The 15,953-nt window shown below is 39.2% G+C and overlaps 1 protein-coding gene across 2 annotated transcripts in view; it reads right to left on the reverse strand.

Annotated features, from left to right (window-relative positions):
- The window catches only part of JAM3 (junctional adhesion molecule 3), a 59,674-nt gene extending 44,170 nt beyond the window's left edge, over nt 1-15,504 (reverse strand). For both annotated transcript variants that reach the window (XR_012132631.1, XM_073239467.1), the window contains exon 1: nt 15,356-15,504. Coding sequence is in view for 1 of the 2 variants with exons in the window: in XM_073239467.1 (XP_073095568.1) it covers nt 15,356-15,431 (76 nt within the window). In the remaining variant the exon portion in view is untranslated. The remainder of the gene's footprint in view (nt 1-15,355) is intronic.
- Nucleotides 15,505-15,953: the final 449 nt, after the last annotated feature.

Below are 15,953 nucleotides of genomic sequence, written 5' to 3' on the forward strand. Positions count from 1 at the left end.
CATCTGTTCTAATGTGTTTGTTGTTCAGTGCCTCTGTCTCCTTACTTATTTTCTGTCTGGTTGATCTGTCCTTTGGAGTGAGTGGTGTGTTGAAGTCTCCTAAAATGAATGCATGAATTCTATTTCCCCCTTTAATTCTGTTAGGATTTGTTTCAGATATGTAGGTGCTCTTATGCTGGGTCCTAGATATTTATAATAGTTATATCCTCTTTTTGGGTTGACCCCTTTATCATTATGTAATGTCCTTTTTTGTCTCTTGTTACTTTCTTTGTTTTGAAGTCTATTTTGTCTGATACAAGTACTGCAACTACTGCTTTTTTTGTCCTATTAGTTGCAAGAAATATCTTTTTCCATCCCTTCACTTTTAGTCTGTATATGTCTTTGAGTTTCAAGTGAGTCTCTTGTAGGCATCATATAGATGGGTCTTATTTTTTTATCCATTCAGTGACTCTCTGTCTTTTGATTGGTGCATTCAGACCATTTACATTAGGGGGATTATCGATAGATATATTCTTACTGCCATTGCAGGCTTTAGATTTGTGGTTACCAAAGGTTCAACGGTAACTTGCTTACTCTGTAACAGTCTAATTTAACTCACGCAGTATGTTTTTCAAACACAATCTAAAGGTTCCTTTTTTTTTTCCCTTTTTCTTCCTCCTCCATTCTTTATATATTATGTACCATGTTCTGTATTCTTTGTCTATTCCTTGACTGACTTTGGGGGTAGTTGATTTAATTTTGCATTTGCTTTGTAATTAATTGGTCTACTTTCTTTACTGTGGTTTTATTTTCTCTGGTGATAGCTATTTAGCCTTAGGAACACTTCTATCTAGAGCAATCCCTCCCAAATACAGTATAGTGATAGTTTGTGGAAGGTTAATTCTCTCAACTTTAACTTACCTGGAAATTATTTGATCCCTCCTTCAAATTTAAATGATAATCTTGCTGGGTGGACGATTCTTGGTTTAAGGCCCTTCTGTTTCATTGCATTAAATATATCATGCCACTCCCCCTCTGGCCTGTAAGGTTTCTGTTGAGAAGTCTGATGATTGCCTGATGAGTTTTCCTTTGTATGTGATCTTTTCTCTCTCTCTGGTTGCTTTTAAGCCTTGTCCTTATCCTTGATCTTTGCCATTTTAATTATTATATGTCTTGGTGTTGCCTTCCTTGGGTCCCTTGTGTTAAGAGATCTGTGCACCTCCATTGTCTGAGAGACTGTCTCCTCCATATTGGAGAAGTTTTCAACAATAAACACCTCAAAGAGACTTTCTATCCCCTTTTCTCTCTCTTTTTCTCCTGGAACCCCTATAATATGAATATTGTTTTCTATTTGGATTGGTCACCCACTTCTCTCAATATTTTTTCATTACTAGATATCCTATTTTCTCTCTGTGCCTCAGCTTCTTTGTATTCCTGTTCTCTAAATTCTATTTCATTTACCATATCCTCTACCTCATGTAATCTGCTTTTAAATTCCTCCATTGCATGCTTCATTTCAGATAGTGTATTTTTCAAAGTTTCTATCTCATTCTTGAATTCCTCCCTGAGGTCTTGAATATTTTTCTGTAGCTCCATGAGCATGTTTATGATTTTTATTTTGAAATTTCTTTCAGGAAGATTGGTGAGTTCAGTTTCTCTCGGCCCTCTTCCTGATGTTTGTAGGATTGGGATTTGAACCAGGTTCCCCTGACATTTCATATTTGTAGGTGGCACCCTCTAGGACCCAGAAGCTCTACTCTTTGGGGCTGCTCAGCCCCTGGAGCGATGGCAGGGATCACAGGCGAGTGGCACTGGTGCCTGCCAGGAGGAAAGAGCGCCCTCCTGCTTCCCAGCTGCAGTGCCTGCCTCCACTGCCAGGGCCAGTGGGCCCAGTGCCCAGGGAGGAGTCTCTCTGCTATGCACTTGTAGCTGCCATAGGCAGGGCCATCCTCTGGCTGGCCTGGAGCAATGGCAGGGGCAGCCACTTTGTAAGCCAGTGCTGGCAGGGAGGAAGGAGCGGCAGTTGCGTTTCACAGAGGGGGCACCTCGTAGCTGCACTGACAGCCAGGGGGATGGAATGCCTGAAGCTCCTGAAAGTTCCCAGCTGCTGGACTGAGTGCACCCAGACAATTCTGTCCACCTGTCCTTCCACTGAGCAGCAAGCTCTGTGTAATACCTGCCTCTTTAGCAGCCCTCTTGCTGTTAGGAATTCTCTCAGAGTGCCCACATTTCTTTTGTCCCAGAGTGGCCAGTTATAGGTGCCTGTTCTCCACAAGTGACTGGAATCTCAATCTCTCCAAGTATTCTGCCTGTCTTAGCTTTCCAAACACACCAATCTCTAGAGCACCATGTAATGTAGGTTCATGCTCCCAGAGCAGATCTCCAGGGCTGGGTGTTCAGCAGTCCTAGGCCTCCAACCCCTCCCTGCTCCATTTCTCTTCCTCCCACTGGTGAGCTGGGGTGCAGTAAGGGCTTGGGTCCCACTGGATCATGGCTTTGGTCCTTTACCCTATTCTGTGAGGTCTGCTCTGTTCCCCAGGTGTAGGCAGTCTGCTGCAGTCTTCTTTCCTGCTGCTGTTTCAGGCTTAGTTGTATTTGCTATATTTTCATATTATATGTGGTTTTGGGAGGAGGTTTCTGTCTCACCTCTCACACTGCCATCTTTAAGCCCTCCTCTGACTCTATATCTATTCTTAACAGTTATTTATCTAAGATTATGTTTATTTTTAATGTAAACTCACAAATTTTTACTGGCAGCTCCTTTGTCCAAAGATATTCTGGCATTTCCACTGAAGTTATTGAAAGTTCCCCAGTTCAGGAACGAAAATCTCCCCCAGCATAAAAGGGGAAAAAATCTTTTTCTAACAAATACCATTTTGAACCACTTTTTAAATCCAAGAATATCAAAGAGAAATTTTTCCTATTTTCTTCTGAAACTTAAAGCTAGACTTTTGTGTTTTTAAGAATCACCGATCAGTACTTTAGATCAAATATATTTCCTATATAGAAAAAATAAATTTAAAAACTTGTCATCTTATCAAAATAAGCCACCAGGGAAGCTTTAAAATAAGAAAATTCCTCTAAATTACAATTGTAACCGTAAGTTTTGGAGAACCAGAGAACTAATGAAACTCTATAACCCAGAGAGAATAAAGCAAACTAGAGAAGAGTAATAGTTTACATTTGTATAGCATTTTATAATTCACAATACCACTTTCACATACAATCTCCTTGATCCATGTAATAATCCTATAAAATGGGTATTATAATCTCCTCTTTATAGATTAAGAGAACTGGGCTCAGATTTAGTAGACTGGAATGTAACTCATGAAACCATAAACTCTTAGAAGAAAACATAGGCAAAACTCTCTTGAATATATACATGAGCAATTTTTTCACGAACATATCTCCTTGGGCAAGTGAAACAAAAGCAAAAATGAACAAGTGAGACTATATCAAACTAAAAAGCTTCTGTACAGCAAAGGACAGCATCAGTAGAACAAAAAGCCATCCTACACTATGGGAGAATAAATTCATAAATGACATATCTGATAAGGGGCTGACATCCAAAATATATAAAGAGCTCACAAGCCTCAACAACCAAAAAGCAAAAAATGGGCAGAGGATCTGAACAAACATTTCTCCAAAGAAGAAATTCAGATGGCCAACAGGCACATGAAAAGATGCTCCATATCGCTAATTATCAGAGAAATGCAAATTAAAACCACAATGAGATACCACCTCACACCACTTAGGATGACCAACATCCAAAAGACATACAACAAATGCTGGTGAGGATGTGGAGAAGTGGGAAGCCTCCTACACTGCTGGTGGGAATATAAATTAGTTCAACCATTGTGGAAAGCAGTATGGAGGTTTCTCAAAAAACTCAAAATAGAAATACCATTTGACCCAGAAATTCCATTCCTAGGAATTTACCCTAAGAAAACAGGATCACAGATTCAAAAAGACATATTCACCCCATGTTTATTGCAGCACTATTCACAATAGCTAAGAAATGGAAGCAACCTAAGGGTCCATCAGTAGATCAATAAATAAAGAAGAGGTGGTACATATACACAATGGAATATTACTCAGCCATAAGAAGTAAACAAATCCTACCATTTGCAACAACATGGATGGAGCTAGATGGTACTATGCTCAGTGAAATAAGCCAGGCAAAGATAGACAAGTACTAAATGATTTCACTCATCTGTGGAGTATAACAACAAAGCAAAAACTGAAGGAACAAAACAGCAGCAGACCCACAGAACCCAAGAATGGACTAATAGTTACCAAAGGGAAAGGGACTGAGCAGGGTGGGTGGAAATGAGGGATAAGGGGATTAAGTAGCATTATGATTAACACACATAATATAGGGGGGGCACAGGGTAGGAAGTGTAGCACAGAGAAGACAAGTAGTGACTCTATAGTATCTTACTATGCTGATGGACAGTGACAGTAATGGGGTATGTGGTGGGGACTTGAGAATAGGGGGACTGTAGTAACCACAATGTTGCTCATGTGAAACCTGAGTATAAGATTGTATATCAATGATGCCTTAATAAAAAATAATAAAGATAATAAAATTTCTAAGTCAAAAAAACCAAATAACCATACAAATTAAATGTGGCTTCTCAACTGTCAAGGTGGAATGTTTGAATACAGATTTTGTCAGCCCCCATCTAAAATAGCTAGTGAAGGCCCTGCCCCTTTCCCAAAACCACAGCTGAAGAACAGATGCTTAAATCCCTATGCTACACTGCTCTCCTATCAATGAACATCTCTCTACCTGTTCCAAATATTATGCTAGACATAGGACAAGGCTTCATCCGCAAGCCACTAACTACTTGAAGAGTAGTCAAGACACACACAGAAGAAAAATATATTTCCATTAATGATTTAAATTAGGTCAATCTAACATTGAAGGATATGATCCAAGGAAAACTATAACTGGGGTGAGTACAAGTTTCAGGTGAATCAGCCTGAAGTTGATACAATTTTGAGTCCTGCTTTAGGAAAACAAATATAATATCATAAATACAAAATTAGGTACAAAGTAAATATATTTATCAAGAATGAGAACAGAAATCACAAAAATTTATAAACTTAAAAAGCTGGCAACACAAATATGACAAAATCTAGAAAAATAACAAAATTTTCATTAATTCCTTGGTACTCTAGTCTTTCTACATGTTTTAGGATTTTTAATCACCTCATCATATGCCATTGATGTGGTAGTACTGTCTATGGAAATGACATAGTGATAATTAAGATGTTCCTTTGGCATAAACAAAAGTTTGATATTAATAAATCAGGAAAGTTTCTTTCCACTTCATTATTCATTATTAGTAATATCATAGAAAATGAATTATTGGCAAATCACGTAAAATGTTAAGGACTGTTAAATTTGGGGAAACTTCTATATAAAGTTTCTTGCACATTTAAGCTGTAAAATTTCAAGGCATATCAAGTTTTCTTGAAGAGTGACAAATCTTAAATACTCTTTTACATGAGAAAACTCATGACCTGCTTTCTCAATCAGCCTCACTGCAGTGACATCATAGGGACTTAAAAGTGGCATCCAGAGTGGGCCTACAACTTCTTACCATGATCAGTAAGTCAAACAGCAAGGCAGAGTATTTCTGGAAATCACTCCCACACCGAGATGGCTAGCAATAACAACTACACACAGCAGTGACTGTGAACCACATAAACAATCCCACTAAAACCAGAAACGATGTGCTCTCAACTCCACTCCCCTTCGCTGAGAAAATGACTGTGATCCAACATAAGAATTATGACAGAGGGGAAGGCAGACTGGAAAGGAACAGTCTTCACTGATTATAGCTACGGCATCTAACTTACACAAAGCTGAGGACACACTGCTAGGATGAAATCCAGGCCCTTGGAAGGGCTCCCTTTGCAAGTAAGGAGTCCAAAAGCCTAAGTCTGATAAGCCTCACTTTAAAGCTGCCTCTGAATAATTAAAGTTCAAACAACTGTAGTAAAGTAGTAACAGAAGTAGCAGCAACAGTAATAACAGTGAATCTATACCACTTTACTGATGAAAAATAAAAGCTGACACTGACAGTTCAGTATTATGCAATGAATGGGAAGAGGATGCTCTGTATCGGGAGCAGATGGGCCATGATAATAAAATAGAAATGGCAAGAAACAAGGGCTGTACAGAAGACAAGTGATGGAACAGTTCTACAGAGCCAAAGACCATGCTCCAAATCTTGTGACTCCCAGTAAAAAGTGAATTAAACAAAACCTTATCAATTTTTCCTTATTTCATAGCCATAATCTTGTAAGAGAAAAGGAAAAGACAACATTTTTGTAGAATCCAACTCCTATATGGAAAGGGTGGATGTGGACTTGCAAAGAAATGGCCTATCTCTGTCACCAAAATCCAGTGATTCCTCCCTTGAAGGCAAGGCAGCAACCGCCACTGGAAACTAAGGCTTTACACTCAGCACATCACATTATTATTCTACTAGGAATGAAGTAAAGAAAAGGGTAAGTCATGAGACTTAAAAGTAGAGCTGTTCAAATGCAGTTAAATTTCCTTTCTTGAGGTGTCAAAGTTGCTTTAAAAAATGTGAGTTAAAAGGTGCTGCTCACACATAAAAATAGAAACAACCAGTTTCAACAGCTTTTATTTACTCTACACGTAGAAAATGTACTTGACAATAACAGAAAGTAAAATCTGTGAGTCGAAGAACAAAACGCATAAAAATACTACTCAAAGTCACCTGCCTCTGAACTCAGTGAGGAACAGGTTGTTGTAATTGCCAACAGCATGTGGGATATTAACCACAGGGTAAGAGGAGGAGAAAATATTTGTTCTGGCTTCAGTGAAGTCCAAATCCTTCATCTAGTGTTATGAAACGTCCCTGCAGGTCTCTTCTCTCATCACTATTGCCTGCGTTAGGGAAAGAGAGAGAGCCAGGGAAAGGAAGACAGACAGAGGCCCACTATAAACACACACCAGAGGCCGAGGAAGAGGAATTCCAGCAATAATTTCATCTCAGCATTTCATTGTTTTTCATATGGCTTAATTCCGCATACCTCCTGGAGTTGTACTAACATGATGAAACACTGAAAGTCATAGAATTAAGCCTCTCTAAAATTACATGCATACTTCATTTTTTCATTTAAATCATGTCTTCACTCTCTGACTTATCTACAGACTAATTTAAATTGGAAATGTATACAAAATATGACACTAACAGTCATCAACCACAAAACAGTCTAACAGAAAACTCAGGCTATAACAGAACTAATGGAAAGAAGAAATAACAGAGTAATAATACTTTTGTATACCACTCCTGGACTCAACATGGAGTAATCATCTACTCCTGAAGATATTCACCCCAAGGATGTGTCCCCCCGAGGATCCTGAGCCCTAGCGTAGGCTTCTCAACCTAGCTGCATAAATGATCTTCCAGGTGGTTGTAAACCCCCAAAAATCATATATAAAATTTCCATATATGCACATAAAAGTATTTTTTGGAGGAAAGGGTCCATAGCTTTCACCATTTCCAGTAAGGTGTTCATAACATAAGCCACTTTCCTGATGTACTCTCACGGTCTAACAACAGTGAGTGCCTGGCAAATCAGACAATTAAATATTTGTTCTTACTGGACCACTGCTCACAGCCAAGGTCCTTAATGCATCCTTTATTACCAGTGGATTTAAAAGCTAAACCAGTATGATCAGAGTGAAAACTTTGTGTCTGATACTAAGAACTCAAATAGAATTAAGAATACTAACCCAACCAAGTATCTATCCATTTTTTCTACATGGTAAATTCAGGAACTCTGAAAACACTAGATTTAGTAAGGTTATAGCAGGTAAGACAAAAACAAAACAAAAACCCAGTTCTAAAAGAACAACTTCCGAACCTCTTAGAGCAGAAGAGTGTTTCAAACCCAGTTTACTGGGCTCTAAAATATTTGTAAACTTTCAGAAGAGAAAAAGATTCTGCGAACTAGGTTTTTAAACCTTGAAATGCACTTTCAATTAACAAATAACCTAATTCAACCAATCAATTAAAAATTCTCCTATATTTCCATAAAATCACTTCTTTGGAACTGAAACTCACACAGCTAAAGTGAGTTATCTAATAAGGGGGAAAAATGTGGGTATTTTTGGTGGTTGTGTGAGAAAGATGGTTAAATTACTTCCAAGTGATCTGGATTAAAACCAATACTATTTCCCCAAGGTCCAAAACTGGATCACATGCCAAGCTGGGAAATGAATCTGGAATGCCTAACACCCACGATGTTGTGCTCCTTACTTCACCCAGAAAAGTATTTGAAAGGCTGCAAACAATGGAGCCCCGAGATGCAATGAGCAGCTTTCCTCCTCACAGTGCATGGGCTGAGCCTTTCAGAGAACCATCATTTCCTCCTGAAGGAATCTGAATCTCAGATTCAGATTTCAGCTGGAAGGCTCAAGGTCACCTCTGAACGTCTTCACCTACATCTGCTATAGCAGAGTAAGTAGCTGATGTTCCCAGTGTCTGTCTAGTGCAGAACAGTTGTAATTCTCCAGATTTTAAATTGCTGGCTGTTTCTCAGATAAACCAATTCAAGGACAGAGTTTACAGTTATATGACTGGGTATATCTTTGAAATAAAACAGCCCCATCCTTCAAGCAATGATATTTAGCAAGAATCTCCCCTTTACAACTTCTCCCCTTAAGCATCCATGGGGATATATATGTGCTCCAAGAAAACACAGCCCCTATTTTAGTTCTATATTTGAAAAATGAAAACAAAATCATCTTCATAATATGAACATATGAAACAGGTGTGTGACTCTTACGTTGATGAAAAGGGGGAAAGGTTAAGCAAAGCTGAGATCCTGTTCCTAGCGATAAAATGGATTAGATACCCTAAAAGGCCTTTGCACTCCAACAATGAGATCCCAAGAAAACCATAGTTCTTACTATATCTCTGGGCTCACAGGAAGGAGGGGATATTTAAAAGGGCAAATTAGATACCCTGGAGGGGGGTGTGACCCAGAGGGCAAATGCTCAGCGTGGGCATTCAGTGGGAAGACAGCACCCTTGGGCCAGTAGAAAGGCAGAAAAGCTGAGCCTGCTATTTCCAAATAATGCCAGGGACTGTGAAAGGGGTAAAGGCATCCCAGGTGGCTGTCACCTAGCAGAAGCATACTCTCTCACTGAGAGCATCCTTGCTCAGGTCCAGATTTGCACAGATTGTGATCAACCAAATATCAGCTTACAAATAAAGAAAAACAAACCACAATAAGAGTGATAAGAAACAACAAACATTAGATTTCGATCCCCAAGAACTTCAGGTATTTGAAGTAACAGCTACAGAATATAAAACAGCTGTTCCTGAAATGTTTAAAAATAAAAAAGGAATAAAAAAAATAAGCATATGAGACCAGATTATAAAAACCAAATAAAATTTTAGAAATTAGTTATATAATTGTTGGAAAGAGAAAAAACCTCCACTGATTAATAGATTAGATACAGCTGTAAAGCAAAGCTTCATTAAATAACCCAGAACAGCTCAAAGAGGTTAGGATATGAAACTGTGACAGAAAGGTTAACAGTCTTGAAAGAGAAAATAACTGAATATATATCTAATCAGAGGTCCTAGAAAATAGAAGCTAAGCAGTATTTAAACAGATAATGCCAGAGAATTCTCAGGTAAGATATAATCTCAGAGACATACAAAGTATAACAAATTAACAAGAATAATTAAAAAGAAATCCACATTAGAAACATTGTAGTAATATTTCAGAATGCCAAAGACAAAGAAAAGATCTTTAAAGTTGCTGGAGAGAAGACAGGCACCAGAACAAGATTGGTGATGTGACTGATGGCAGACCTCACAACAGTGCTAATGGAAACCAGAGTGCATGGGTCTTCTGCAGTCCAAGCTCTGAGACAACTGGTGGCTGAGAATTATGTATCTAGTAAATCTATACTTCAAGAACAAGGTTAAAATTAAAATAAATATATTTTCAGATATACATACAAATTAATGCAATGTCAGGAGACCTACTCTAAAGGGGGTGACCTTAAACTATTCTAGTAGCTTCCTAACTGACCTTCCATCTCCAATCTTCTTGAATATCAGATTAATACTTCTAAAATCATTTTGCTCATATCACTTCCCTGCTTCAAAATGTCACATGAATTTCTACAACCTACATAATAAGGTCCAAATTTCTTAGCCTGGCATTGAAAGCACTTTACAATCTAGTTACTCTCCAATGTTCTTTCCAATGCATGATGTCTCAATTTACTAGCTATACCTTGGGCTAGTAACTAACCTGCCTGAGTCTCAGATTCATCATTGCAAAATAAAACCTATAAAAAAACTTCTGAGATCAATTAGATAGCCCAGGTAAAGCTATTTCACCACAGTACCTGGCACATAGTTTTCAATAAGCGGTAGCTATTTTTTGTCATTGTAATAACTCACTGGTCCCAAAATACAATATATGCATTCCCAAATTCATACCTTTGCTCATATTACTTCCTCCACCTTACTGGCCCTCAACTCCTCCATTTCCCCAACTCTGTACTGTGTAAATCAAAATTATCACAAAAAATGTTTCCCCAAATACTACTCTGTGAACTATCTCAACTGTATATTTCTTCTGGTCTGAAGAAGTGCTTCTCTTAGATTCCCTGTTTTGCCCGGAAAGCTTTCCTGCCTTAAAAACAGAGACTGCCAAATAAATAAGTATAGGCTGATTAAGTCCCAGCACCCTAATAAAGGTACTTCAAAGGAAAAACATGGTGGAGGGGAGGGGAGCAGCTGTCTTAGGATTTGCTGCATTCTTTGTAATCCTCTAGGCAGCTGCACTTCATTCTAAAGACATTAAATATTTTCCATAAAAATATCCAAAAGGAAGGTGGGTAGGAAGGAGTGAGTGATAAGGATACATCAGCGGACAGCTCACTTCAGGAAACATCTTTTAGAGTCTGTCTTCCAAGGAAGTCAGTTTGACCTGGTATCCTCTCATCCAGCACACAAAAAAAACAGGTCCTCCAGGAGTCACCAGGCTGGCACAAAGTAAGTGTTTGATAAATGCTGACTGACTCTGAACAAGAAGACCAAAGCAACTACTCAGAGTATTCTGTCTGTTCAAGGCAAGGGAGAGGCAGATACTCTCATCACCTCCCTTTCAGTTTTCCAGTTAACCATTTGCTGAGGATGCCACAGCTGGCACCCCCACCCAAAAGCCATGAAAGCAAATCTCTCATATGAGTCACAAAGAATGCATGATCAAACAACTGACTTCAAGTCAGCCCCTCCATCATCTGCTGTGGCTGACATACATTAGTGAGCTAGAAAAAGGCACAATCCACATGCTATCACTTTACACTAAACAAAGTCTCCCATTTTAAAAGAAAATCCTTACTAGTTATCTAATTTAAAATTCCATCATTTTATCTATCAGAGGCCAGAACAAAGTACAGTTTTTTCATTACATAAAAAAAATCCTCATTCAAGAAAAAATTGGGAAAAAGACAAAAGAACCAGCCAGAAAAAGAGAAAAATAGAAAACAATCAGCAATAAGATCACTACTCTAAAACAGTACCTATCAATATTTTGGTTCTTTACCTTTCAGGGTTTTTTGTGGTAGTTGTTAAGAATAAGATGTTTTGCATAATTGTACTCATATTGTATATACTAGTCATACTTGCAGCTTGTGTTAAATTATATCATAAGCATTTCTCCATTTTTTCTTCTTCTTAACCTTGTGTAATTTCACAGAGTAGCTGATAGAAAGGTTTTTTAAATCACATCAGTCAAGAATTACCATTCTCTGTCTTCCACAGAAACTACTATAGTAAAAACAGAATTTCCAAAAGTTCCTGGAGCCACAGAAACTAAGATGAAATAGATAAAAAATGCTCACATAGGAAGTGTGCGAGAAGTGTTAACTGACTTTCAAGTGACAAAAAGAATATTTACTATAGCCATCTCTAGAAAGATACAAAAATTAAATTCAGCCACTATTCCCAATGAACTTTTCGTATCATTAGAAAATAAAATCCATTTACATCCAACAACTAAAGCCCAACATTATCAGCAACCAAACATCCTAGCTCTTCCAGGCTGGGAGTGTTTTACTCATTTCTGCATACCTAGCATGAAGAACAGTGCCCAGCATGTTACAGATACTTAATAAAAGTGTCATACTGAAATGAGCTGCAGACCAAGAGCTATGCTTACTTAAAGAGAGGAAGGATCAATATGACCTGACATTAATGTAGGCAAAGCACACAGCATGAACATGGCAGAACTGTTTTTGGCAGATTATGATCAGCAGAAAGAATGCTCAACCACAGAAGCCTTGGGATACTCTGAACATGAAAGATGACATAAGAAAAAATGTTTGTGTAGTCTTTTTTATAAGTTTGATGTTTCTGCACAACCAGCATTAAAACTGTTTAGCATTCAGAGAGTATATACAGAAGACATGAATTCTGCATTCAGCCCTAAAAGCATCAGATTTATACCACCTGATTATAAACATATCTTTAAAAAGAGAATCCAACTTCAAAACTAGGGTGTCACTCAGATGACTCTATACATCCTAACTTCATTCACACATATATTTTGCTTTCTTTTACCCCACTTGTGCTTTGAAAAATTCAAAGAATTTATGGAGAAGGAATTTATTAATATCACATCTCTAACAGCTGCTAGTTGGATGTCCTAAATTCATGGCTTCTTCAGTTACACTATGTGGCCATCTCAGAAAGTGTGCTTAGTGCAAATCTTGTTTCTTTGAAGAGAACTGATTTAAGCCTACCCTACTGGACTGACTTAGGAGCAAGTTACACAGAACTCAGGGGTCGGGTGTACGATAATTCTGTCTGCATGTAATACTGTAATTACTTATAATTAAGTATCTCTAATAGCCATCCATTCAGTCTCCTAGACTTAAGCACTCAAGAACAAATGCCTCTCAACCAGTGATTTGGGAATGTACAGCTGATTTGAAGCACTGCATACTTCAGGACAGGTGTCCTTTGTTTTTCTGAACACATCTGATAGTGATTATATCTGTTAGGTGACCTAAAAGAATTCAAACAACATACAAGAATAGGCCATGCTAAAAAATGTTACAGGAGGCCAAACAAATGCAAATGAAAAATTTAGAAATTTATTCTCAAAATTGCCTGTAAATTTTGATTCCGATTTTGCTAAGCTTCAGCACAAATTATCAGGAATACAAACTGTCACTGTTTTAATTCTAAATGAAGCACTTCTTTCAAGGACATCAAAAGATTTGGAAACCCCACAGTAATCACTACATAAGCACTCAAAAAAGACATGTGGTATAACATTTGCAAAGCTGAATTTCAGCACCTGTCACCAATTCAACAAAAGAACATTTTATATACAAACCACATAACTTTGAACATTTCATAATTTGGTTAAACTGATCGATACAAAGAACTCCACTGTCAAATGGGATAATACAAATAACCAAAAACTGGATTAACACAAATGAAGATTTCCAAATCTAAGATGCATGGGAACACCCTGAGCAAGTAACTGAATCTGTGTTTCTTCCTTCATCCACAAAATGAGCAAAATAATAAAACCTCTTAGAGTTGCTATCAATATTAAATGAATTAATACATACTAGATTCTTTGCCAGAGCCTGGTAAAGAGTAATAAAGAAGGCATCATCAGGAACCAAAAATTTTTAAATAAAAATGCTGAAAAGTAATAATAAATGAAAAGAATAATCATGAAAATAAAAGACACACCTGTCATGACCCGGGGAAGAAAAAAGTTTTCAAGGTATTACAGTATGTTTAGAATATAAACAAAATAAAGAAAAGAGAGCTCCCTACTAAAAAAGATAGCTACATCCCTTCAGAGTGGAATAACACATCCTATCACCTCGATTCTTTGTCATTAGTCCTATTTTGCAAAATTTGCTTCTTCCTCCTAAGCTGTGCAGCTGCAGATATCAAGAAAGCCATAAGACTAGCCCCTCCTGAAGAGCAAAACAGAAGTTGAGGTAAGTGAAATCCTTAGCATCTTCTAGTTTTATTAACAAACCACCAAGTTGAAACTCACTCCTGAACTAAATTGCCAAATGTTTCTGCAATAAAAACTGCAAACTTTCATGTGAACAGACCTCTTCAACAATAGAGAGTTGTTCCAGTCTGTGAATAGGACAGTGTCAGTGTGACCAACAAAGACAGGAGCTGGACATTCCTGACACCCTTGTCCCCTGGCTAGTCTTTGATCAGTTATATATCCCAACCACATATGTTTTTGGAAATCACTTTTGGGCAAAGTATATGGACTACATCTATACCATGAAACTTACCCTTCACCACCGAGCCGTTTCCACAACTTCTGTCCCAGACCCATACTTTTTAATACCATCATTATGAACAAGAATGAGCATCAAACACAAGATTGCTTTGTTTTCCTAGTCCGTCCACCCCCACTCCCAGTCACATCATGTTTTAATTTGTATATTCTGGAAAGCATGGAATGACAGTGGTAACTAAGCCAAACAATAAAATGCCCTAAGGACTGAAAAAGGACCTAGTCTGGTTACCTGGGAATGACCACCAGACCAGGAGAAATGTGACTAGTGTGTTAGGTAAATGGGTTTGGGTTTTCTGGACTACTTGGAATGCAGCCTTGGGAAAGACACTGAAAATGGGTTAAAACCCCTCTCAAACTTGTAAGGACTACATGTGATAATGATTTCAAATTGCTGAGTACATAGTATATGCTCACTGAATAGAAGCTATTTTAGACTTTTTGTCCAACTCACATGAGACACACGCATCCCATGAAAATTCCAGACACTGGGAAAGACAAAACTCCCAAGTTTATCAGTGCGTCCTGATGAAATGGTCCAGATGCTATTTTAGGCAAATGGGCTGCGGGGGTCTCCGAGGCCCGGCTGGGGACAGAAAAGGTACTTGAGATCTGTGCCGTTCTACTTCCTAGAAAGTAAAGTTGGGTTTGGCCGATTCGACTCCTTTGTTTACACAAGAGGCAAATGAACGAAGACCCCCGACGACCCGCGGCCAAGAAGCCAGGCGGGCCCAGGGCTATGCCTCGCCGTCTTGGTCGGCGCCCCGCCCCTGGCCCCAGCGGCTCGCCCACGCCCAAGCCGCCAGGCCCCCGCAGGCCCTCCCGCCCCCCGGGACTCCCCCGAGGCCGGGATGAGACCCCCCTCCAGCGAGCCAGGCCGGGCGTCGCAGTCCCCCGGACCAATACCCCAGCCCCGGAGCTGGGACCGCTACTCCCGCCTGCACCGGTTCCAGCGACCTCTGCTCCCACAGCCCCAGACTCAGTCCCCCAAAGGAGAAACGCCCAGGCTCACCCCCGCAGAGCAGCAGTAGGAAAAAGGCGGGCAGCCGGACGCAAGGCCGGAGTCCGTGCTGCCGACTCAGCGCCATGTCCGGGGAGTTGAGGGGCCGCGGACGCGCGGCGGAGAGAAGCTCTCCGCGCGCATGCGCCCAGCCGGCTGGCAGCTGCTACCCGCCCCTAGTCACCATAGCGACCACCAGGCCCGGCGAGCCGTCACTATGGAGACAAAGGAAGCTGAAATCCGGTTGCTATGTATGCAAGGATGCTCTGGACCAAGCACGGGGTCTCTCTTTCGGTGAATTTGGTGGAGGAGGTAAAGAAGTATGTTCAAGAGCGGGGCAACGTAAATTTTCATGGGTATAAAATAAATCTGCTACTAGAGATCTGAAAAGGAACACTCAATTAAAATTTGAAAAATAAAGTGTTTATTTTACAAATTAGGATGCAGCTCAGTTATCCTGCAAGCGTTATTGCCTACACCTATTTGGAGGCCCCTATTCCAAATGTGATGGATGCAGAAAGCTTTGACATCTGTTTGAAACATAAGTTAGATATGCATTTTGCAGTACATAAAAGTGATGTCTTTCTAAAATAAATGTATTTGATAACTT

The sequence above is a fragment of the Manis javanica genome, chromosome 6, assembly GCF_040802235.1.
Source record: "Manis javanica isolate MJ-LG chromosome 6, MJ_LKY, whole genome shotgun sequence".
Lineage (NCBI taxonomy): Eukaryota > Metazoa > Chordata > Mammalia > Pholidota > Manidae > Manis > Manis javanica.